This window comes from Aulonocara stuartgranti, assembly GCF_965226115.1.
Source record: "Aulonocara stuartgranti genome assembly, chromosome: 2".
NCBI classification, from domain to species: domain Eukaryota; kingdom Metazoa; phylum Chordata; class Actinopteri; order Cichliformes; family Cichlidae; genus Aulonocara; species Aulonocara stuartgranti.
The window spans coordinates 2,266,382-2,291,739 of NC_138940.1; the positions used below are offsets into that span (position 1 = coordinate 2,266,382).

At 44.5% G+C, this 25,358-nt stretch overlaps 2 protein-coding genes across 4 annotated transcripts in view; one reads left to right on the plus strand and one right to left on the minus strand.

Moving 5' to 3' along the window:
• On the minus strand, positions 1-4,568 carry ndufc1 (NADH:ubiquinone oxidoreductase subunit C1; the record flags this gene model as incomplete). Of its 2 annotated transcripts, none has more annotated exons than XM_082555564.1 (5): positions 1-97; positions 1,485-1,560; positions 3,353-3,456; positions 4,000-4,173; positions 4,412-4,568. In XM_082555564.1, the coding sequence occupies 4 exons, from the start codon at positions 4,566-4,568 to the stop codon at positions 1,501-1,503; spliced, it is 495 nt and encodes a 164-aa protein (XP_082411690.1). In that variant the 3' UTR covers positions 1-97; positions 1,485-1,500. The 2 variants fall into 2 exon arrangements, with proteins under 2 accessions (XP_082411690.1, XP_082411689.1); XM_082555563.1 differs by having other exon boundaries at positions 4,299-4,557.
• LOC309719409 (N-alpha-acetyltransferase 15, NatA auxiliary subunit-like) overlaps positions 4,541-25,358 on the plus strand; it is a 25,924-nt gene continuing 5,106 nt past the window's right edge. For both annotated transcript variants that reach the window (XM_082555521.1, XM_082555522.1), the window contains exons 1-18: positions 4,541-4,656; positions 5,559-5,643; positions 7,314-7,418; positions 7,581-7,738; positions 7,924-8,058; positions 8,485-8,638; positions 12,019-12,138; positions 16,601-16,696; positions 17,156-17,262; positions 17,350-17,422; positions 17,536-17,705; positions 17,793-17,945; positions 18,985-19,113; positions 19,404-19,617; positions 20,763-20,956; positions 21,031-21,139; positions 22,133-22,231; positions 22,326-22,469. In XM_082555521.1, coding sequence (XP_082411647.1) covers positions 4,603-4,656; positions 5,559-5,643; positions 7,314-7,418; positions 7,581-7,738; positions 7,924-8,058; positions 8,485-8,638; positions 12,019-12,138; positions 16,601-16,696; positions 17,156-17,262; positions 17,350-17,422; positions 17,536-17,705; positions 17,793-17,945; positions 18,985-19,113; positions 19,404-19,617; positions 20,763-20,956; positions 21,031-21,139; positions 22,133-22,231; positions 22,326-22,469 — 2,299 coding nt within the window. In that variant the 5' untranslated portion in view covers positions 4,541-4,602. The remainder of the gene's footprint in view (positions 4,657-5,558; positions 5,644-7,313; positions 7,419-7,580; positions 7,739-7,923; positions 8,059-8,484; positions 8,639-12,018; positions 12,139-16,600; positions 16,697-17,155; positions 17,263-17,349; positions 17,423-17,535; positions 17,706-17,792; positions 17,946-18,984; positions 19,114-19,403; positions 19,618-20,762; positions 20,957-21,030; positions 21,140-22,132; positions 22,232-22,325; positions 22,470-25,358) is intronic.

Below are 25,358 nucleotides of genomic sequence, written 5' to 3' on the forward strand. Positions count from 1 at the left end.
TACGTTCACATGATAAATGTTTTTATTTACACGTAATCCACGTTGAGAAATGGGGACGAGACAAACCAGAAAGAAGCAGACCAACACCAACAACCTCCTGGACAGGAAAAGAGACAATTAGATATATCATCACACTGCACAACACTAGTGGTGCAACGGATCAAAAGCCTCACGGTTCGGTTCGGCAAAAAAAGACAAAAATTGAACATTTAATTATTTACTTATTGAAGTTTTTTTTTGCCTGTTAAAAACATTCAACTCAACACTCATTCCGCACAACTATTAAAAACATTATGGTTCAATATAGTGCAGTACAGTCTTTGTATCTACCACTCAGTTCAATTTTATTCATAAAGCTCCAAATCACAACAGCAGTCGCCTCAAGGCGCTTTATAATGTAAGGCAGACCCTACAATAATACACACCGCTCATTGCATCGCTGTGATGGTCACGTAGCTTTCCGTTGACCTGGAGCTCCACCCGTTTGTAGTTGGGCAACAGAAGATGCCTGGGACAGCTCAGCCATAACTTTAAACTTTTCCTGCTCATACATGCTTGGAACGATCTTGCCACTAAAGTGGACGCGCGACAGGATATCATAGCGTGGCTCAAGCACGTCCATCACAGTTTAAACACCTTGTTTGGCACAACAGAATACGGCCTCCCGTCTGCAGCTAAACACCGCAGTAGCTTCTGTAACAGCTTTAGCCCGGTCGGACTGGGCAGCAAAGGGCTGCTTAAATGCCACAAACTCCTCTGCTCCTCCACTTGGACCGCCAGCGCTGACCATAGCTATCGCTTGACAGACCCACCACGCCACCATACACATACTTTTTTTCGAATCTTTGGATCACGTGCGTGCCGAACCGTGGAGTGGGATCGGTTTGGATTACGGATCAACCGTGATCCGTTGCACCACTACACAGCACCAATAATAATAGTAAGATGTATAACTGATCAGTGATTCATATTTAAACTGAAACATTACATGTATAAAGCCTAATTTACACCACGGAGCCCTGTTTGTGAAGTTGGATTTAAGAACATGTTTACAGCCATCTCGTGCCAGTGCTGGTAACAGACAGGACCAGCAATGCAGTGGAAAGCAACGAGACCGGAACATTAAAAGCAGTTTAAGAGTCTTTTGAATTGCCCCAAGCAATAAAGAAAAAACAACAAGGGTTTACCATACTGTCCACTGTCACTCTTCTGTCTCTTAAGCAGTAAGTCAGTTTACATTGTTGGCTAGCTAGGCTACGGTTTATAGAGCACTTTATGAACGAGGGCAGTGAGGAGGAGAGCTTGTTTGAGTCAGCTGCACCTGATGGCACTAAATATGTTCCAAAAACTTTAGAAACCTACTTCTTAAATGCATCTTTACAGGCAGTGTTAAATCTATCAGTTGTTTGTGAAGGGCGCTCTTGTGTAAATTAGCTTTAATACTTGTAGTGTCCACTTAAATTTCAGTATTTAGAGGCGCTCACCTGTGAGTTTTGTAGGTTATTCCAGGCCATTCCTCACTTTGTACTCATGAGTGTCTGTGCTGTGCTGTTTGAAGAGCTGCAAATGGAAGGCCGAGAAGCCACAAGTCACTTACATGTGCGTTTGTCAATTCCCTATTTTAAATACATCACATCGTAATCTTAACTCCTGTATTGTTCCGCAGATCTACAAGAAATGGCTGTCAAATGTCTGATTGTAAGACTAACATTGAAGGAACTATTTTTTTTTTAAAAATCCTTAAAACCACTTAAATTCAGGTGCCAGACACACTATGGACCGAGCTTCAGAACAAAACACATGTTACAGTAAAAACAATAAAAACATTTAAAAAAATCTTGCTGCTCATTGCTGCCCTCTACTGTGTAAAATTAAGACAAGCATAGAGACAACACTAAGCACCATCTTTGTCACGCTTTTAGCCTGTAGCAGCGGTCCCCAACCTTTTTTGCACCACGGACCGGTACCGGTCCGAGGCCCGGGGGTTGGGGACCGCTGTTCTATAGCTTATATAATAGTTTGCATGACTTTGATTGTCAAAAGAAGCCGGAGTGCCCAGAGAGAGAGTATCTGTAGGCACAGGGAGAACACGCACACTCGACACAGAGGGTCACAGCTCTGGTTCAAACTGGGAACCTTCATACTGTGAGGTAACAGCCCAGCCAGGATTCAGGCTCAAGAAAATCACTCTGTAATCATTCTGCCTGACATGAATACATGCATTTAAAGGCAAGTCAAGAGTGTAAACTTCCAGTTTGATGCATTAAACAGAATTCAACCAGAAACAAATAAAAGGGAAACTCTGACAACATATAGTCTGAGGCAGTCTAGAATGCAGGTTTACCCTGACATGAAGGGAACTCTGAGTTAGGGCTGGGCCATTTTATACCTTTCACGGTAATACCGGTACAATGTTGGGCAACGATAAGAAAATGAAATATCGCGATAGAATATGGGTAAAACGCGCATGCACGGTGCCTTTATTTTCATACGCACACGGTGGAAAAAGCATGGCAGCGACAGAGAATGAGAAAGGCGAAAGTGGATCGTTGAATGAAACGAATCAGAATTGGTTTGTAAAAATGGTTCAGTGGTGTGGAACTGGTTTAGCTTTCGTCCGTCAGATACACACCAAAGCACAATGTCTGGTAGAGCGTGCTAGCGGATCATCGTTATTACCGTGGTTTTTGGAAAATAAGTCGCTATTAAAACCTCTTTTTAAGTGTTGTGGATATTCTACATGGTTATGCTGAGGATATGTCGGCCAGTTTCCACTGGAAATACCTTTTGGTTAAACTGTCAGCGAGGAATTTGCATTTGCACTGTTAAATGTTTATATAACTTTAATGCAGATAAAAAACAGCTGCTTGTTTCAGTGAAAATACATTGATGTTTTTTTTTGCACCAATAAAGTTGTGGAGTTTTAAAGTACTTTGTCTGGCGTCAGTTATATCGTTATGGCAAATTTCAAAATATATACCATGATAACTATTTTTGGCCATATTTCCCTGCCCTACTCTGAGTTTTTTTTAATCAAGTGAGCCAACTTAAACTCTGAAACAAATACTAAGGTAACACACTCTGAAACCAATCTGCTGGCTAGCACGTTTTCTCCAACAAACTAAGTTACGTGACATTGGTATAGGTTGCATTCACATAACATTAAACTCCACAGAGCCTATGCAAACAAATGCTGCACTCTGAATACAACTCAAGTCACAGCGAATGCACTCAGACCTGATTGAACTACATAATCAGCTTTTTCAGGACCAAAGTCTCAGTTCTGCATCAACTCACAGTGGAGCTACTTCTAAAACAGCACCTTGGTGTACATATGAAATGATGCACTCACCAAGCCCCATAGGAAAGCAGATGTTCCAAAAGCAAGACCCACTCTGAACCAGTTGGGGTTGGTCATATCAGGCTTGGAGCTTGTGAAAGCAGACCTGCAGCCAGCTGGAACAATGAGAAACCACAACAACATGAAAAACACGGTCTTTGTATGGGCAGCCAGTACTCATACAGTCCAAGTAACGGTAAATGGAATGGTTCTTATATAGCGCCTTTCTACTTCCCTGTTCATACAAGCACCTTTTATTAACTCTAACATTTACACACATCCACACTAACGGATACATTGGAGAACAACTTGGGCTTATTATCTTGCTTAGGGACATTTGACAAGTCAAGGATCGAACCACCAACCGTGATTAGTAGATGACCTGTTAGATGTTTTTTAATCTTTACACAAAACAAAACATGCACTGAAAACCTGGGTTGAAAGCAGTTGCTAATACTTTACCAGTCTTTAGTTTTGATGTTTTATTTTACCCCTTAGTTATAAAGCCAAAACCAATTCATGCTACCAGAATGCTAAGCTAAGCTAAGCTAAGCTAAGGTCAGCCTGCAAAACAAACAGTCACTGTTTTAAATAACGAGCCAAATCACGTAGCCTTAAAAATTTTAACGACGATAATTAACAGCTTTTCGTGATTTTACCTCTGCTGACGAAAACAGCCCTGGACAGCAACCGGTTGAAAGTCATTTTCGCTGAAGAGAGCACCTTCCTCTCGACTCGCACGTTCGCACCGCGGTTGATTAAACTTCCTGTCAGACCTGATACCAAGATCACCGATAAATCAAACGACCACTCCGGAGCATCCTGCCCCTTTACTGGAAACAAACATTTGATTATGGTTAAACTGGTATCTTTATACAGACATAATCCAATTTTACGTTATACAATAAAATTAACGAATGAATTTGTCAGTTATTATATTTAAATATCCAGAAATTACTCTTTACCACTACAGTGAAAGAAATATCACTGCGTATAACGTGGTTTAATTGCGGTGTCATCTGATGCACGGTGAGGTGCCAGTCAAACGTGTGTTCGCCCACCACCTCCGACCTGTGAGCAGGCTCACAGAACAGGCTGACCCGGAGGAGAAGCGCGTCGGCCATTTTGCTCGGAAGGGGGCCTTGGCGTCAACACGTGAGAAAGAGAGGTGTCTCAAAAGATCGAAACAGTCTGGTCTCTCTACCTCAGCCAGGACATTATTATTCATGTTTAAACCGAAAGAGACATAAGAAGCTACTACAATGCCCACAATCACCCTGCCGCCGAAAGAGAACGCGCTCTTCAAAAGAATTCTGGTAGGTTAAAATACCCGAGATCACGTTAGCTTGCTGGCTAATGGTAGTTTGCCAAGTAGCCTTCAGTTGCGAGATCTACAACAGACGTGCCAGTGAATTAGGGATGTGTTCGCTACGCCAGACACACTGCGATTAAGTCGGCAGTTTTATTAAGCAGTAGCTGGAACACCGCGAAACCAGTCACGTGTTGTAGTTCTGGTGCCTGGCCATGGGGACGTATTCGGCTCGGACGTCTATGAGCACGTTTGTCTGGGGTCTGTTTCCAAAACAGTTGCACCTTGTTGGACTAGTTAAGTCCAGCGGCTGCAGGAGCTGGTCAGCCCAGATGGAGGTACGAGGAGCTTCCTCTCACTGCTCTACTGATCATTTACAGTGTCGCATAGATAAGAAGGCGCAGCGGTTTATTAAATACAGCAACGTGAAAACCGGCACATCGAAACACGTCAGCCGCTTCTGTTATAGTTAAGAGACTCGAAAACACGCATGCATGTTGATGCCCTCTGCTGCCGTTTGACAGCTCCTCGCTGTGGCGTTACACTGCATCAGACGCATTATCAATAATAAGCTTTAATGACGGTTTGAATTGAAATATATGGAGAAAGCATAAAGTCTTAAAAACTGCTGTAAATGTTCTGCAGGCAGGTCTGCGTGGTCACAATAACAGACCCTTGCGCTGACTGTACGGTGATGACATTTACGTCACTGGGCCGTGGGGATCCTCGCAGACTTGTTGATGCTGCTTTAGGAGCATGTGGTGCTTTTCCTGCTGGCTGGAGGAAGGACAGAGTCACTGGAACAGTGTTTTCTTTTGCAGACCTACAGTAATGTACTGTTCGTGGACTTTAAGATGACTCGCTGCAGTGTCAGGCACCTGATATAATGTGCTTTGTCCTTTTTCACAGAGGTGTTATGAACACAAGCAGTACAGGAATGGTCTGAAGTTCTGCAAACAGATCCTGAGTAACCCCAAGTTTTCTGAGCATGGAGGTAAGAACCTGATGCACCGTGCTCACTGTCAGCCTCCAGTCGTTTTAGGGGTGACGTGATATTTAATGATATTAACACAATGTGACACAGTGATCATTGTGTACATTTGGTTGCACTCCCATACAGTGGAATAAGCACCAGAATCCCAGTGTGAATTCATCCAGGAACACTGGGATTAAACAGCTGTAAACAACTGCCGCTCTTTCTAAACTCCTACATTCAGTATTCTAAAGTTTAAAACTAAAAATGTTGCCAGTAAAACTTTGGGTCTGTTATCTTGGACACTGAATTAGTATTAAAATTCATTCTTAATATCTGCACCATCATAACGTTTTCAGCAGCACAGACACTTTGCATCAAAGCACAGGCCAAAGTTCAGACTGCTTGCTTTTCTTTATTGCTGCTGCCACACATGCTAAGGCTTACAAACATTACATTGCTTACATTAAGATTCTTTTATTTGACTTTGACCTTTGATTCTGCTTCAGATTTTTTCTCGGACCTTTTAAAATGTATTTAATTTTGCAATTAAGAAAATTATTTCTTCGAAATGTAAAATTTTAAAATGCACATAAATGCATTTGGAAAGGTCTTTTTTGACAGATGTTTGCAGCTGGATGCAGTTTCTATAATGGACCCAGAGCAGATCACTCTGAAAGACCTGCGTTTTTTTTGCTCTTTTGAATATTTATTATTGCTCGTTAATAAAAGAGAATTTTTTTTATCTGATTACTCGATTAATTAATGGAATTATTGATGGAGTACTTGCTTAATAAAATAATTGATAGCTGAACCCCTGATAGTTGAATGTATGAATAAAGAAATTAGTGGTGGCTCAACCCTTTTGCACTCTATGTAAATGTCTTCATTTCCAAAAGAATGTCATGCTTGGAATAATTGCTGCCTGTGGTACTTTGAAAAATCCCAAGTGGAGTCACATGTTCAGAATCTTGATATTGAAAACTGTTCAGTTATGTTGCCGACGACAACAACAGAACCGTAAGTGAGCAAAAACTGGGAATAAGATGGTTGCGTGTCATAAGTATCTGTTCTGCTGATATCTCTGTGATGAAGCAAACTTCCCCTCACCGAGTTTCAAATTGATACCATCGGTGTATTTACTAATAATCCTGGACAGTTTGGTCAAGGTCAGAGGTCAAGGTGTCTGAAAGTCCTGTGAAGAACTCTAATAACTTGAGAACAAGGTGATTAATGCCATAGGTGCACCTACCAGGAGGCTGACGAGTTCTGCTCTCCACCACTAATATGTTGTCTTACTGTTAGGGTAAGATCATTCCCAGCTCTGGCTTCAGGAGCAGACAGACTTTAATGAAGTCCAAAGCAGTAAGGAAGCTTCGTCACTGTTAACGCCTCCATGATGAGCTGCGATTCAGACTGTGAGCCAAAGTTGATCAGTTATTATCACAGCACAGAGGTTCCTGCATCATCTGGAAAGCCTGGAGCCCAGAGGAGTGCAGGCTTTTTAATGCAAGCTGCTGAGGTTTTACAGTTTGACGAAACTCAGTAAAGATATAATGAGCAATGTTTAACATAAAAGCTGCTAAATTACTCTCTGCACATATCTCTGTGAAGAAAGTAACATTTAAGAGTGGTGAAATGCGTCACATCGTGTCAGCTTTCTCTGAATGCGTCACTCCTTCCTGCTCCAGAGACGCTGGCCATGAAGGGTTTAACTCTCAACTGTCTGGGCAAGAAGGAGGAGGCGTACGAGCTGGTGAGACGAGGCCTGCGCAACGACCTCAAGAGCCACGTCTGTATCCTTTCAGTGCTCCTGCCTTTGTTCATCTTAACAGCAGCTGCTGAATCCACTCTGAGAAACCTGTGAAAAATGTCTGCCTGAGTTCTCATATGAACTCGTGTAACGTGTGGGTAACTGTGTTTATGCGTGATTTTCTCTGACGCTCTGACCGTGCCAGGCTGGCATGTGTATGGCCTGCTGCAGCGCTCAGATAAAAAGTATGACGAGGCCATCAAGTGTTACCGTAACGCTCTGAAGTGGGATAAGGACAATCTGCAGATTCTCCGAGACCTCTCCTTGTTGCAGATCCAGATGAGAGACTTGGAAGGATACAGGGTGAGGAATGACAAATGAGACCGTCTGAATCAAAAGATGGCCGTAGAAGGCTGACACTGGGCAAACTGATCTCGTGCGTCAGTTTCCTTTTTAGCGTCAAAACACGGAAAGTCGGATTGTAAACACGGACAGTTGTGGACTAACATTGCTGCTTCCGTGCGCATGGCGCCTCTTTCCCTCTCCAGGAGACTCGGTACCAGCTGTTACAGCTCCGCCCAGCCCAACGAGCTTCCTGGATCGGCTATGCAGTGGCTTATCACCTGTTAGAGGACTTTGACATGGCTGCAAAGATTGTTGAGGAATTCCGCAAAACACAACAGGTGAGTAGCTCTGGATAAGAAGGCCTTCATGACCTTAACTAAGCAGTGATCATTTAAAGTATTCGAGCTGTTGCAGAAAAAGCCTTGTTCTCATCGACTTCTGGAAGTCTGCACGTCTTTCTGCAGCTACACTTGCTGCCACTTGGTGGCAGGTTTAAGGGACATCTGCACGGGCTTCATTTTGCTGACCAGGAAGTTAGGCTCGTCTGTTTGGCTGTCTGTAGTGAGAAGCAGCAGAAGGTCTGATCGATGCATTAGTGTGCACTCTGGGGTGTCCAGTCCATCCAACCTTCTAGGAAAATTACTACTAATAATAAAAATAATATACGTGAAGTTCAAAGTGAAACATCCGGCCTAATATGGGCATTTCAAGTCCATGTGGCAATGTATCATTTTTTGTTCCTTTTTATGTGCGTTGTTTTTCAGACATCGCCTGACAAAGTGGATTACGAGTACAGTGAACTGCTGCTGTATCAGAACCAGGTCCTAAGGGAAGCCGGGCTGCACAAGGAGGCCTTCGATCACCTCAACAGCTACGAGAAACAGATCTGTGACAAGCTGGCTGTGGAGGAGACCCGAGGTGGGTAGTGCAGTGTCGTGCTGCTCACTGAGTGTTTGCAGGTGGTAAACCAAGTCAAGTCTGCAGCTTCTGCAAATGTTTTTCAGCTGCTGTTCATAAGAAAATGAATTATCAGCTTCACTGGACTTTAGCGCCAACAAAATAGATTTGGCACACAAGAATAAAGCACACTCAGTGTACTGTGTGTAGTTAGTGGGCAGCACTGTTGGCTCACAGCAGGAGGTGGGCTCCTCACAGTCTAAAGACGTGCAGTTAGTGGGGTTAGCTGTGAATGTGACTGTAAATGTCTCTGTGTTAGCCTCGCTCCATGTGATGTCACCTCGCTCCATGTGATGTCACCTCGCTCCATGTGATGTCACCTCGCTCCATGTGATGTCACCTCGCTCCATGTGATGTCACCTCGCTCCATGGTGCCTGGGATTAGTCCCAGCCCTTCCCTGCTACGCTCATTCCTTTTCAGTTTCACTTTATTTCTGAAGCGCTTTAAAACAATATAACAGCTGTACACAAAAATAAAAGAATAAAGCCGTACAGGGTAAGAGGTTTAAGAAAAGGTGTGTTTTTAAATGGGTTTGAGAAGCAGCAAGAGATGGAGCCTGCCTGACCTGCAGTGGCAGACGAAACTGCAGAGGCTCCGTCTGGTTTTATTAAATGTCTTTGTGACAGTGAAGAGCACCTGGTTAACTGAGGAGCACTGACGGCATGTGGGAGGGAAGCAGCTCAGACAAATAAGAAGGGAAAGACCATTAAGACTTAATGGGAAGCCAATGAAGGGACACTGAACCTGGGGTAATGTGCTCTCGTTTGCTTGTACCGGTTTAAAATCGTGCAGCAGCATTTTGTACCCGCTGCAGACGTGACAGGGAGGCCTGGCCGAGTCCAGTCTAAAGAGAATCACAATAATCCAGGAGAGACGTGATGAATGCATGGATCGGAGTCTCCAGGTGGCATCTAAACAGGACCGGCTTAATTTTTGACAGCTGCCCCCACTGCTCCAGTGTGGAGATGAGGCTGTGTCAGAAGCAGCTGTTAGATCTTAAAGCACAGGTAAAAGATAAGATAAGATAAGATAAGATAACCTTTATTAGTCCCACACGTGGGAAATTTGTTTTGTCACAGCAGGAAGTGGACAGTGCAAAAGTTATGAGGCAAAAATTAGAATACAATAAGAATAAATACAGTACACAGCTGTACAGAATAGAATAAAATAAAATACTATATACAGTAGAATAAAATAAAATAAATATACAATAAGATAAAAATAGAATACAAATACTATATACAACTGAGTAAAAATACAACGATGACAGAAAGGATTATTGCACTTAGTATTATTGCATATGTGTGGATGTGTGTGCTTGATCAGTTAAAGTCTTTATTATGGAGTCTGACAGCAGTGGGGAGGAAAGACCTGCGAAATCTCTCCGTCCCACACCGTGGGTGCCGCAGTCTCCCACTGAAGGAGCTGCTCAGTGCTGTCACAGTCTGCTGCATGGGGTGGGAGATGTTGTCCAACAGTGATGACAGCTTAGCCGCCGTTCTCCTGTCACTCACCACCTCCACTGGGTCCAGAGGGCATCCTAGAACAGAGCTGGCCCTTCGGATCACCCTGTTCAGTCTCTTCCTGTCCCCAGCAGAGATGCTGCCGCCGCAGCAGACCACGCCATAAAAGATAGCAGAAGCCACCACAGAGTCATAGAAGGTCTTCAGGAGTGGGCCCTCCACCCCAAACGACCTGAGTCTCCGCAGCAGGTACAGCCTGCTCTGCCCTTTCCTGTAGAGGGCGTCTGAGTTATGAGTCCAGTCCAGTCTATTGTTCAGATGAACACCAAGGTACCTGTAGCTGTCCACAGCCTCAATGTCCATACCTTGGATGTTCAGTGGTTGCAGTGGAGAATGCTTGTGCCTGCGGAAGTCTACCACCAGTTCCTTGGTTTTACTGGCGTTGATCTGGAGGTAGTTCAGCTGGCACCAGTCCACAAAGTCTTGGGTCAGACCTCTGTACTCCTTGTCGTCCCCATCAGTGATGAGGCCGACTATTGCAGAGTCATCAGAGAACTTCTGCAGGAAGCACTGGGTGGAATTGTGGGAGAAGTCTGCAGTGTAGATGGTGAAGAGGAACGGAGCCAGAACCGTTCCCTGTGGGGCCCCCGTACTGCAGACGACCCTGTCCGACACACAGCCCTGAGTCCTCACATACTGTGGTCGGTCGGTGAGGTAGTCCAGGATCCAGGTAGTGAGGTGATGGTCCACTCCAGAGTTCACCAGCTTGTCCTTTAGAACCGAGGGAAGAATAGTGTTGAAGGCACTGGAGAAATCAAAGAACATGATTCTCACAGTGCTTCCAGCGGTCTCCAGGTGAGCGAGGGAACGATGTAGGAGGTGAATGACGGCATCATCCGCTCCAATGCCAGGCTGGTAGGCAAACTGAAGTGGGTCCAGTGATGAGCTTGTTAGGCGCCGAAGCTGAGCCAGGACCAACCGCTCCAGGGTCTTCATCAGGTGGGATGTCAGAGCCACCGGCCTGTAGCTGTTGAGGTCCTTGGGGCGTGAAGTCTTTGGCACTGGTACAACACAGGAGGTTTTCCAGAGCTGTGGGACTCTTCCCAACCTCAGGCTCAGGTTGAAGAGGTGCTCCATCACCCCACACAGTTGGTCCGCGCAGGACCTGACGACCCTCGAGCTGATGCCATCTGGACCCGCTGCCTTCTTGCCATTAATCCTCCTCAGTTCCCTCCTAACCTGGGTGGTTGAGAGAGACAGGCTGGAGCCTTGTGTTGAGTGTGTATTGGATGCTGTTGTTGGGGGTGGGGGGGAGTGAGCAGGGTGAATAGAGGAGGTGTGAAGTGTCTGAGGTGGAACAGCAGCAGTGGGGGTGGGTGAGTCTGCAGCCGATGTTGCAGACTGCCTCATGGCTGAGTCAAATCTGTTGAAGAAATGATTCAGTTCATTTGCCCATCTCACATCCCTCCCAGGCAGAGAGTTCTGCTGTTTGTGGCCTGAGATGGTTCTGAGGCCTCTCCAGACTTCACCAACGTTGTTTTGTTGAAGCTGGTTCTCCATCTTCTGCCTGTAGCTGTCCTTCCCATTCCTTAAAAACACTGTTCCCAGAATCCATCGCTAAAAAGATGTCATTAAAAACTCTTAAAAGAGCAGATTTGGTGCTGTGGTGTGTTTTAAACCCAGACTGGAACATTTCCAGGTGTAAACAGTACCTTTTTTGGCAACTTGGAGGGCGACAAAGCAGAAGGGTCAAGGTTTCATCAACAAAAGAAACCCGGCCTTCAGCAAACAAAAGGGGAAAGAGACAAGAATGGCTGTGGGTGTCGTTGGTGTTAAAAGTGTGAGACCTCTGAGTCAGCGAGTGTTTGTGTTTGCAGGAGAGCTGCTGCTAAAGCTGGAGAAACATCAGGAGGCTTCAGAGGTCTACAGAAGACTCCAGGAAAGGAACCCAGAAAACTGGGCCTACTACCAAGGCCTGGAAAAGGCCTTAAAGCCAGGTGAGGACTTTCTCATCCATCACACTTCTTCTGTTGTTACTTATTATAATGAAGGCGTTGTCGTCTCCCTGCCTGGCTGCTGCACAGGCAGCGTGGACACAAGTTTGTGATTGCAATCACGTGGAGAACAAAGCAACGTTGAGTCTCAAATTTATGCCTGTTAGAAAAATTCCCTTATGAAGTGAGACGCAGAGAGTAGCGAGCTGCATTTATTCTGTGTGCAAGGAAACAACAGCACATATAATGAATGTCTATGCACGTGCTGGTCTTTGAGTCCTCCGGCAGAGTAGAAAAGCACTATATAAGAATCAGTTTACCATTTACTCCTGCTGAGCTTTAGAAAGGATCCTGGGAACAGATATGTGCCTCAGGGACACACAGAGCTCTGCACAGCTTTAATTTTAGAGAGTGTTGCATAACTTTTTCTAGAAATGCATCTACTAAAAGTTCTGATCTCCAGTCTGAGGTCCAATCTCAGTGACTTTGACCCCAAGTTCAAAGGTCAAGTTTTCAAAAATCCTGTGAACGTGATCTAGAATTTTGAAATTGATGCTCCAGGTGTATCTACTAGAAAGATGACGGGTACCACTGGCCAGCACCAGTATTTCCTGTGTTTGTGGTTATTAGTACTACAAATACTCTGTTGTACTTGCCCTGCAGTTATGATGCTGTGCTTCCTGGTAGAGCTGTGCCATATCACACAGTCCTAATGAGAAGATAATAATAGTTGATTGTAAAAGTCTCACACACATGCACACAGATCAGGGGGAGGGGTCTGTGTCTGACAGTCAGACTCGGACAGCGAACAGAAATAAGGAGGAATAATAAAGTGGCAGCTGGTGAAAGTCTCCTGCTCAAGAACAGACATGCCAGCAGAACGTTTCCTGTTTCCTTTGGTCTGCTGAAATCTGCAGTGGCTGTAAACAAAAAGCTCCTTGAAACCACAGATATTTCATCAGAATCTCTGCATTTGAAAGTGCAGCTCTCATTTCATGCAGTGCATTTCCCAGTCCCTGATATGGTGGTTTTAGAGATCTTAGCAACTTCAGAATAGAGTGCAGTGTTTTCCCAGAGATGTTTGAAGCTGCGGTGCCAGTAAACGCAGCTAGCAGCACCGCAGGCTGGAGATGTCTGCTCGGTCATGGACTCTGTTGGTGCAAAACCTTTGTTGCTGTCTGATATATGCACCTAATTACAACAGGCAGCTCCTCCAGAGTCCAAAGAAGTGCTCACCCTGCACCCGTTTGAAGCACCTCTCACACACAGTGTAGAATCTGGATGCCTCGGTTTCATTAACACTTTGGTCCATTTTTCTGAAAAGGTCGGGGATGAACTTTGGTGCCACCCTTCCCGGCATGGTTCCACTGCTCTCACCATGGAGTCAGGAACATGACATTTCATTTTACTCAGTGGCGTCTGTGGATTCACACACACAGCTGTTCCAGGCCTTAGTAAGTGGGCCTTGTTGTTGAGTTTGGTGCTCTATCCATTTTCTTTTTTTTGCCATGACCTTCATATCGTTTCTTGTTAGAGCTCACATGTAGGGCTGTTCGATATAACGATGTATATCTGATGACGATATAAAAACGTCTGTCGTTTCATTTTACGCTATCGTTTGTTTCGTGGTGTCGCAAAACAAACTGTTGCAGCAATATTTGTTCATGGTTCTGATGTCACTGTAGAGGCTGTATTCATTTATTAAACGTCTCTCTTTCTCTTATATTTAATATAACCACACTACAGAAGCGCCTGTTTTTATGCATCGTCGATGCAACAACGACGGTAAAACCATCGCGTGTCCGCTTGTTTATGTTCCACATAAACCTTTCACAATAAAGCTCAAGATCCTGTTGAGACTTTTCAAAATAAACTGAATCACGTGAAAGAGCAGATTATTTACAGATGAGAAGTAAAAAAGAGCCGCCAGGTGCTAAAAAATAAACCTCAGACTCAAACGTTAGAACAGGCTTCTCCCCGCAGCACGCCGTGTAATAAATACTCACAAAGAAAACGGCGCCGTTACAACTTGTGTCTAAAAATGTGTCGTTTCATGCATCGGTTAAAACACTCGACTCCAGCTACATGACGCGCAGCTGGAAACACTTCACACAAGTGGAGATTCACAGAGTTTACAGAAAATGTTACATTTGTGTGATTTATATTGTTATCGGGACGATAGATGTCTTATATCGGGAGATGAGATTCTGGTCATATCGCACAGCCCTACCAACATGTTTTTGTCCACTTTTGTAGAACTGCTCATATGTTGGGCATTTTGCGTGTGGAAAGTAGAGTTTCAGGAGTCTGTTTAAACATTTTCTGGTTGTTTTTCTTTTTTTAAGGTAAATTTTTTTTGCCTTTTCGCCTTTATTGGATAGAGACGGTGTAGATAGACGGAAAGCAGGGAGCAAGAGAGGGGAGGACGTGCAGAGGGTCGGACTCAAACCCGGGCGTACTGCTCTCCGGCCATACGACATATGGTTGCCTGCTCATCCACTGAGCTACGCCGGCACCCCTGGTTGTTTCTTTTTTGAGAACTGAGGACATCTGATAACTGCATGTTCATTTCTGTCACAAACTGGAAAAGTAGCTTTGGTCAGTTGCAAAGTTTGTATCTGCTGTGCACGGGGTAAGAGGGTCCTAACAGGAAGAAACCTCCGGCAGAACCAGGCTCAGGAGGGGCGGGGCCATCTGCTGTGATTGGTTGGGGTGAGAGAAGGAAGACAGGATAAAGAGAGACAGAGATTAATAACAGATATGATTCAATGCAGAGAGGTCTGTTAACACATAGTGAGTGAAGAAGAAGCACCCAGTGCATCATGGGAATCCCCAGCAGCCTACGTCTATTGGAGCATAACTAAGGCTACGTTCACACTGCAGGTGAAAGTGCATCAAATCCTTTTTTTTTTTTTTAACCCTCTGCGACCCATCTATCCGATCATGGTGTGACAGTGTGAAAACCACAAATCCGATATTTTCAAATCCAACCTGGGTCACTTTCATATGTGGTACTGAATGCGATACATATCTGATGTTTTAGAAAGCGACTGCTGCTCACTGACACAAGACAGACGCCGATTATCAGCAACGCAGAAGCGCCTGAGAACACATGGCGAACGCTTCCTGGCCATCCCGTGTAGATGTCAGTGAAACTGTTGGGAAGACAACGTTGGAGAAACGTGAACATTTTCTTTGTACTGTATAATCTGCAGATTCTGACAGAAATCTGCAGCTATCCTTTGAAGCACCGCTCCTCTCAAACAGCAACAAGGATCATTATTATGCAAATAACAAAATAACTTTATAACTTAAAGCAAAATTGGGAAACATAAAGTCCGAAGTCTTTACATTAAGGCCATCAGTCAAACATCCTGTTGCTCTGGGTCTAAACAGAGCGCGTCGTGTGTGACGTCTTCTTTTGTGCATGCGGCCGCTTTGAGCGTTCACACTAGAGCGCGTTTGCTGTCGCATTTTATTTGTAGTGTGAACGAGCAGACAAAAAAAATCGGATTTGATCAAAAAATCTGAATTGAGCATTAAGACCTGCAGAGTGAACGTAGCCTCAGGGAGGATTCAGGGTCACCTGATCCAGCCTAACTATACGCTTTAGCAACTGAAGACTTGAATTTCACCTTATTCTTTGCTGTGTGTCCTTCTCTCTTCTCCACTACTTGCACACTTTGTCCCAGTTAAAAGCCCGTCTGCTTCTTTCACAGTGGGTGTGAAGGTCCTCCTCCTGGGGTCAGGGTGGGGCTCCTGTGGGTTTGAGCACTAACATTTTGTTCACATTAAAACTTTGACATTTTGCACAATGACAGGTGATACTGTGAAAATGACAATTTTTATTAACATTTCTACTACTCGTGGTCATTTAAGGGTTATTAACCGTTATAGATGAACATTCTTAATAAATGACGTTAGAATAAGCACAAAACTGATGAAGAACTTCAATTTCACTTTCAATTTTCCATCTGTCTGTCTCGAGTCTTCAGTGGTTGTACACGCTGATCCACTTCATTTCTGGAGGCTGTTTTGATACGATTCAATAAACTGAAGCCTCTGTCACAATCTGCACTGGACGCCTGAATGTAGCACAAATATCCACAAGCTGTGAGCCCATGTCTGCTGCTCTATGCTCCAAACTGATGTCTGAGCTCGTCCCAGTCCTTGTGTACCTGCTGATGCTCGAACAGCAGCATGGAGCCATGGCGCCTGCTCTTTGTGCTGTAATAATGTGGGGAATGTGGTCATAGCACACTCTTAGCTCTTAACAGCCACGTTCATCCCTTTGTAGTTACAGTTTGTTGTCCTCTGTGGCTGCGAGATAATGCACCATTTGACCACCAAACAAACTGAACTCAGCAGATATCCTGAGTGAGCAGAAGTTTGGATTGTCTGTGTGAATTTGTGATATTAACTGACCCCTGCAGCTTTAGTTGACCAATTCTTCCTTTCTCTTCAGGCAGTTTAGAGGCGCGGCAGAAGATTTATGAAGCGTCCTGCATAAAGTTTCCTAAAGGCCTCGTTCCCCGAAGGCTGCCTCTCAACTTCCTCACTGGTAAACCTGGATTTTTGGCAAATACACCTTTTCTGTCTGTTATGTCTTTTATTTTATTAAATACCAAATCACAATGTTGTTATTCTCACACTTGTGTTTACTGCTTCTGTGAGGTGGTGTTTTTATTTTTTAAATAAAGAGAAAAAATTAGCTTATGGCTGTATCTGTGTCAGTGCGTAACACGATGGACCCAGCATGTTTTTATCAAGTATGCGCTGCCCCTGAAGTTTAGGGTTTGTAAAAAGTTGCCATCAACAGTTAGAATTCATCACAGCAAACAGGAAGGAATCAGCTGCGGCTCAGAATAGGCGACACTCATGACCTGGGATTTGTTGTCTCTGTATTTGGTGCGCTCAGAATTAGCAGAAACAAACTGATTAGTCAGCTTATGAGTGTAACTCACATTTTAGTGACAGCGTAAACCTCGCTGTGTGTTTGCTGTGTGTTTGTGCTGGCCAGGGGAGAGGTTTCGTCAGTCTCTGGACAGCTACCTGAGGATCAACTTCAGCAAAGGCTGTCCTCCCGTCTTCACCACCCTCAAGTCCCTTTACAGCGACAAAGAGAAAGTACGTTTGTGGTGCTTAAAACGTAAGTCTGTTTTGAAAATGTTCTTTAAAATAAAGGGATAATAAAGTTGTTTTCTCTACGTGCAGGTCACAGTTATTGAAGAATCAGTAGTTGGCTATGAAACCTGTTTAAAAAGCTGTCGAATGTTTAGTGAAAATGGTGAGTGCTAATTGGTTATAATGGTTTCCATCATCTCCAGTCTCCATTTATTTATTTGAAAGTTTGTGACTTGAACCAAAGCTCAGTGACAGCTGTACTAAATGTGTGCACAGATGATGGGAAGGAGGAACCCCCCACCACCCTGTTGTGGGTACAGTACTTCCTGGCACAGCACTTTGACTTCGTCGGCCAGCCACGCCTGGCGCTGGAGTTCATTAATGCAGCCATCGACAGCACACCTACGCTCATTGAGCTCTTCCTCATCAAAGCCAAGATCTACAAGGTGTGGTGGAAAGCTCTGCACACACAGGTGTTTTTGTTCACTGTGTGATCTTTCCATGTCTGCTAACCCAGCTCCTCTGCCCTCTAGCATGCAGGCAACATAAAAGAAGCAGCTCGGTGGATGGACGAGGCTCAGGCCCTGGACACTGCAGACCGCTTCATTAATTCCAAGTGTGCCAAGTACATGCTGAAGGCTGGCCTCATCAAGGAAGCAGAGGAGATGTGCTCCAAGTTCACACGAGTAAGCAGATGGCATGTTTGAAATGTTGCCAAAGTAATAAAACTCCAGAATTGTGTCAGTGATCGAGAGGGAGGAGTCATTGGGACGGGGAGTGTGGACCTGAGCTGGTGTTGTTTGGCCTTCCAGTTTGTACATAGCACTCAACAGCAAAGCCTATAATTGAAGTTAAGAGATTATATATCTGTGTGTGCGTGTGTGTGTGTGTGTGTGTGTGTGTGTGTGTGTGTGTGTGTATACATATATGTATATATATGTACTCGCCTCTGCATCATTATCCTTCAAGCTCGGGTCCTCTACCAGAGGCCTGGGAGCTTGAGGGTCCTGCGCAGTATCTTAGCTGTTCCCAGGACTGCGCTCTTCTGGACAGAGATCTCCGATGTTGTTCCCGGGATCTGCTGGAGCCACTCGCCTAGCTTGGGAGTCACCGCACCTAGTGCTCCGATTACCACGGGGACCACCATTACCTTCACCCTCCACATCTTCTCGAGCTCTTCTCTGAGCCAAAAACCTGTGTGTGTGTGTGTGTGTGTGTGTGTGTGTGTGTGTGTGTGTGTTGCCTTTTGCATCACTCTGTGATTAAGGAGCTTGGAAAGAAAAGCGTCTGGACTTCTGTAAGTTGCTTGAAGACGTTTCACCTCTCATCCGAGAAGCTTCTTCAGTTCTATGAGTCACATGGTGGAGAGTCCCAGATTTAAACCCCGTGGGAGTGTCCCCCCAAAGAGGGACAACTTAAAGAAGTCCAGACGCTTTTCTTTCCAAGCTCCTTAGACTACGATGCCCTTCACAGACATCACTCTGACACAACAAACCTGCTGTACAGGGTCAGTGCAGCTGTGACTGAAATGCTGTCAAGTTCAGCTCAAAGCTGAAAAGATCAAAGATGTGATCCGTCTGTTTGCATGAAGACAAAACACCAACCTCGTTGTCTACGTAAACCTTTTCTTCAGCTACTCAGCTTCAGCTTAGCACCAGCACATATCATTTTCCTCAGTTTGTCTTCTGGTGGCACAAAGTAAGTTTGGAAGTTTGTGTATTTCAGGAAGGCACGTCGGCAGTGGATAACCTGAACGAGATGCAGTGCATGTGGTTCCAGACAGAATGTGCGTTGGCCTACAAGGCGCTGAACAAGTACGGAGAGGCCCTGAAGAAGTGCCATGAAATTGAGAGAGTGAGTTCATTGTTCATATTCACACGTTCCACCCAACTGCTAACGACAAACGTTCAAACCTTTTCTACAATATCCTGCTACCTCTCTAGTTCAGGTGACAATCTCTGGCTTGAAGACAAATAAAAGATTTCCAAAAACATCATAGATTGCAGCACAGTCTTACCTTTCAAGTTCAGCTAATTTCCACAAAGTCTTAATCCAAGTAACTGAGACGACCTAACGTTATCATAACGATCAGAAGTTTTCTGATCACCTGCTGATCAAAGCTGCCCCCTTCTTCTCCTCATCAGCATTTTGTGGAGATCACTGATGACCAGTTTGACTTCCACACCTACTGCATGAGGAAGATGACGCTGCGCTCCTACGTGGACCTGCTGAAGCTGGAGGATGTCCTACGGCAGCACCCATTTTATTACAAAGCTGCTCGCACTGCAATACAGATCTACCTGACCCTGCACGACAAACCTCTGACTGATGACAGCAAGGAGAGCCAGGCAGACACGGGTCAGACTCTATGTGCACGCGCAGCACGACTTTGATTTACAAGTAGCTCTTTTAACGATGTTATGAACTGGTTCTTATCTTTCTACCCTATCTGAGCACTCAACTTTACACAGCTTACCTCATTCACCATATCACACAGGCAAGTTCTTCCTGTCTACCATTCATACACATTCATACTCAGATGGATGTGTCGCAATGCAAATTTAGGCTTAGTTTGTTTGTAAGGATATTAGGCTTGCAGGGATTGAAGCACCAACCTTGGATAGATGGCTTGATATTTAGCTTCTGAAATACAGATTGTTAAAGAGTTAAAGATGATTTTTAACTTTCAGAACACTCGTGGGGGGTCTTGGCTTTTTTAGTCTTTGCTTGCAAAGATGTGTAACTTTCATACCACTCAGAAAACAAAAATGGATGCATTTTCCTGCAGAACTTGTGTAAAACTATCTCTGTACATGAAAACAGCATTTTCAAATTTGGGACATTGCACAAAATGTAAAAAACAAACAAAACTGAACTAAAACAAACAAAAAAGCCATTGACAGTTCTGAGTTTCAGAATCTGATATGTTCACAGACTCGATCCACAAGCTTAGGCTGTGTTCTGCAGTACAGGCCTGCACACATAGCCAAAAGCTTTGGCCTGGTGTCCTGTACAGCAGCGGTCTCCAAACTTTTTTGTGCCACAGACCGGTTTATGCCCGACAATATTTTCACGGACCGGCCTTTAAGGTGTCGCGGATAAATACAACAAAATAAAACTAGTACCAGTACCGAAAAAAGAAGATTTATTCATAACACACGTGAAAAGACCCAGGAAAACCGAGTTAACGATAAAAACGATAACAAAATAACTGAAAACCGATAACAACCCTGAAAACCAGACATTTCACACCTGAACCTCAACTCTCGCGGCCCGGCACCAAACGACTCACAGACCGGTACCGGTCCGAGGCCCGGGGGTTGGGGACCGCTGCTGTACAGGGGTTAAGCCCGAGTTGTTTACTAAATCAAATTTTAAAACCAGTCTTTCAGTGTACAGTCAAGTTGAGGTCTGTTCTGTCTTCAGACGTAGCAGACATGCAAAGCTGGAGTATAAGGCACTGCATTATGTCATAACACTGGTTTTCTCTTTCTTCTCTATAGAAAATCTGACAGACAAGGAGCTGAAGAAACTGCGCAATAAACAGCGAAGAGCACAGAAGAAGGCCCAGTTAGAAGAGGAGAAGAAGAACGCAGAGAAGGAAAAGCAGCTCAAGAACCAGAAGAAGAAGAAGGAGGATGATGACGAAGAGATTGGAGGGCCTAAAGAGGAGCTAATACCAGACAAACTGGCCAAGGTGGGCAGATGTTTGCAGCTGGTGCAGCTGCCCTCAGTCATACATGTTACTAATGAAACAACTCCTCCTTCCAGCCGGAGAATCCTTTGGATGAAGCAGTCAAGTTCTTGATCCCACTTAAGAACCTGGTGCGGAAAAAGGTTGAGACTCATCTGCTGGCTTTTGAGATCTACTTCAGGAAAGGTGAGACGGGCTTCAGCACAAAGACTCATCTCAGTTTGTACTGTTGTATTGCTATTCCAGTGTCCAAGTCCACACTAGGTGTTCCAGAAGTATCTTTGGCTTATTGTCACAGTAACATGACGTGCAGGTTTAGTGTGGAGCAGCGTTTGCTTTGATGCTGCAGGGTCTAACTCTGTAGATGAAGAGGGAAAGTGTGGGTGAGGGCATGCAGATGAGTCTGCATGCTGCTCTGACTCCCATGTCCCCACCCTTTCTCTGACTGCTGTTGAAGTTCTTCTGGAGGATGAACTTGAAGTTCTCATGGTCCATGGCCTCTGAAATGCCACGCTGGTACTGCAGTGCACTTGTGCCCTCACTATATTTGTGGGTACACCATGCCTGTCAAACATCCTGTCCTGCTACCTGATCGAACTTCCTGGTGTTTTTCACCAGTTCCTTCCAGAATCTCCTCCAGCAACGGCACAAATCAAAGCACAGTCGGACACATTCCCCAACCTAGAGGTGCAGAGAAACATCTACCTGATGGTATCTCTCACCTTCATGCTCCTTCAAGCTCAGGCTGCCCATTAGGAAGGTGACGTGTCAAGTCTCGAGCTTATTTCAGTAGCCAGGGGTCAGACTGCAAGGGCCTCAACTGTTGACCACAACCCAATTCACTCAGGTGGTGAGCCCCAAGAAGGCGGGCCCATGTTGCTAATTTGTGCTGCACCTTAACATGACTCTGTGGGCTAAGGCTCTGCCACTAGACCCTCTCCTTCATGGCCTGGTTCCAGAGTGAGGTGGAGATGATAGTCACCTGAATGAGAATCTGAAAGGCACAGAAGAGCACTAGGATGGAAGAGATTGACTCATGGAAAACGAGAAAGCTTAAGAGATGTAATAATAACTAGCAGCCTGAACATCTAGAAATGAAGGTAGATGGAGGAATTCAGAGTTCGACTTTCTTACATTCTGGAAAAATGACAAAAACGTTGTCCCTCTGTCTTTCTCCAGAGAAGTACCTGCTGATGCTGCAGTCCATAAAGAGGGCTGTTCACATAGAACCTAATAATCCATGGCTGCATCAGTGTCTTGTCCGCTTTTTCAAAGGAGGTAAGTGTGACCTTCTGTGAGCTACGTGAACTGCTGTGATTGTCTCGGGGTATCACCGTTCAAAGCTTCACTGGGCTGTCTTATATACTTACAGTGAGTGGGAGCACGGATCTGGCAGAGGCAGTGAGAACGGTGCTGAAGCACGAGATCTCCAGGCTGTTTGGAGAGAGCAGCCCTCAGAGCTTCAACAAGAGCTACCTGAGCCAACACTCCAACTCCATCCCACACAGACTGGCTGGTACGCAAACCTGGTGGTGAATGTTATGACCCACTGTCGGCTCAGACACTGTGGGCTCAGACACTGTGGGGTCAGACACTGTGGGGTCAAACACCGTGGGGTCAGACACCGTGGGCTCAGACACTGTGGGCTCAGACACTGTGGGGTCAGACACTGTGGGGTCAAACACTGTGGGGTCAGACACTGTGGGGTCAAACACCGTGGGGTCAGACACTGTGGGGTCAGACACTGTGGGGTCAGACACTGTGGGGTCAAACACTGTGGGGTCAAACACTGTGGGGTCAGACACTGTGGGGTCAAACACTGTGGGGTCAGACACTGTGGGGTCAGACACTGTGGGGTCAAACACTGTGGGCTCAGACACTGTGGGCTCAGACACTGTGGGGTCAAACACTGTGGGGTCAAACACCGTGGGGTCAGACACTGTGGGGTCAGACATCGTGCGGTCAGACACCGTGGGCTCAGACATATTAGAAAACGTGTCTGAAAGAGAATCTTTAGAAGTGACCGCTTTGGGTCAGGCCACAGGTCTGTTATTATGAACAAAGAGTCTTTTTTTAAAAAACATTTTTTACACACAGCATAAGAGGAAAATAAGTACTGTGCTGAAATCTTTTGTTCACTCTTTGAAACCAGGCTGTAATCTTTATAAAGATGGAGCATTAGTCCTCCATGTTTTCTGAAGCTGCTGTTTTACTCATTTTCACTTCAGTCTTGAGCATTTTCAGCATATTTTAGTTAAAGTTGCTAATTTTTTGAGTTTATTGGAAAAGGGATATAGGATCATAAATACACACGGTGCGTAATTACATATGTAATTGCAATTTCCAAACACATGCAGCATACCAAAGACGAAGGGTTTCAAAGTGTTCTCGTGCTAATTTAAATTCAGGCCTGCACCTTTAGACTCAAGATATGAAGGATCATGTATTGCAAATGTAGTCCTGATGTTATTCTACTCACTTATTGTTAGCAGATTAAATATGTGACTCTCTGGGCAGCTGACAGCAGGTTGCTAAACAAGAATAGCTGGTTATAAGCTGATATTGCTCTTAGCTTATAAACCCTATAAAATCATGCCAGCTAATGTTACCCTTTTTTTTGGTATCTAAAAATTAAACTTTCCCCCTGATAAACAGTTTAATTACATTCTCACACCATATTGGAGTTTACTCACCGAGCATCAGAGTCCAACAAAGTTAATTTCACTTCAAAGACTTTTCACTAATACCGGCTAACAGAGGCTAATAGTAGCTAACAGAGACTAATAGTAGCTAACAGAGACTAATAGTAGCTAACAGAGGCTAATAGTAGCTAACAGAGGCTAATAGTAACTAACAGAGGCTAATAGTAGCTAACAGAGGCTAATAGTAGCTAACAGAGGCTAATGGTAACAAACAGCGACTAATAGTAGCTAACAGAGGCTAATGGTAGCTAACAGCGACTAATAGTAGCTAACAGAGGCTAATAGTAGCTAACAGAGGCTAATAGTAGCTAACAGAGGCTAATGGTAACAAACAGCGACTAATAGTAGCCCTTACTAAGAGTTCAGGATATTTTCAACAACTTGCCTCTGTATTGCTGTCATCAGTCAGAAATGAGCTTCTCTGACTTCTCTGTTCAGACCTGTTTACTGATGTTGAGCCTGTCACACCAGGTCTCCCCATGTGCTTCAGAAAAACCCTGAAACATGCTGAGTTTTGTACATGACCAGAAAGAGTGAATCAAGTTGCCAGTGACAGATTTGCATCTCTGACAGACGGGTGAGATGTTGGGGTTATGAAACCTTTCTGTGGAGTAATGTGGCATCCACTGCACGTGACTGTGACAGGAATAAGGAGACTTATCAGCGTCAGTATTGAATTTATTCATCCGTGGTGTCGAGTTGGGCACGTTTGCTTTTTTAAAATATATAATCTCAAATTTTTAAGTACCAGATGCAGGGATTTTGTAAATATTCTCTAATTGTGTGAACGACACAAATGTATTTTCTATCTAAAGATCCCAAATGTTACACATGCCTTTCTTTTTGCAGACTGTGAGTTTAGATCAGTTTTCCAATTAGTTTCAAAGAATGATTTCCACAAATTAGAGCATCATAAAGTACATATTGGCAGCCTTAATGTATTGTTTTGTCTATCCATCAGATTCTCAGTGTATTTAATAATAACAAACCTGTTACTAAAATATGATTTAACTTGAGTAGGGTGATGGAGATCAGCAAGCAATGTTGTTTTATTCTTATGGGATAGTTGTTCATACGCAGCCACGCTGGGCAGGTGTGCAGTGTGGACCGTTTTCCCACCATGTGAGGATGGACAATCCCAAGGGAAAAACGCCAACTTCTTCTGATTCTGGCAGATAAGTCTTTGAAATTCTGACTTCTTTGTAATTTTCCACTCTCAACAAGAATTGGCCAAATAGGTGGCAAAAATGTGGCAGAACAATAATTTTAGTTAATTATTTTAATTTGACATCCTCGTACCAGGATGGATGCCCCGCTTTGCTTGCTCTCTTATTTTGCCAAACCAGCTGTGGAAGGTTCTTCTGGATTGTCTGTCGTGATTCCCGTCCATCGCTGTTATGAAAGGGACGGGCTGTAAATAAGTAACATCCACCCAAGAGGAGACCGGCATACATCTGCTTACCTCCATGTATAGAAAAACCAGAAACTGATTTGGTGTTAAGAGAGAGGGGACTTAGAGACATGTCAGAGAATATCATCACGAGATTATCTCAACTGCATGTAATGTAGTTCTGTAGCACATAAAGGAAGAAAAGGGGACAACCTTTGTTAGAGTAGATCGTTACACTGTTACAAGAACAATGAACAACAGTTTGGCTTCTCTCTGTTAGCAGATGTAGACTTTTACATTAAAATTGCTTCAG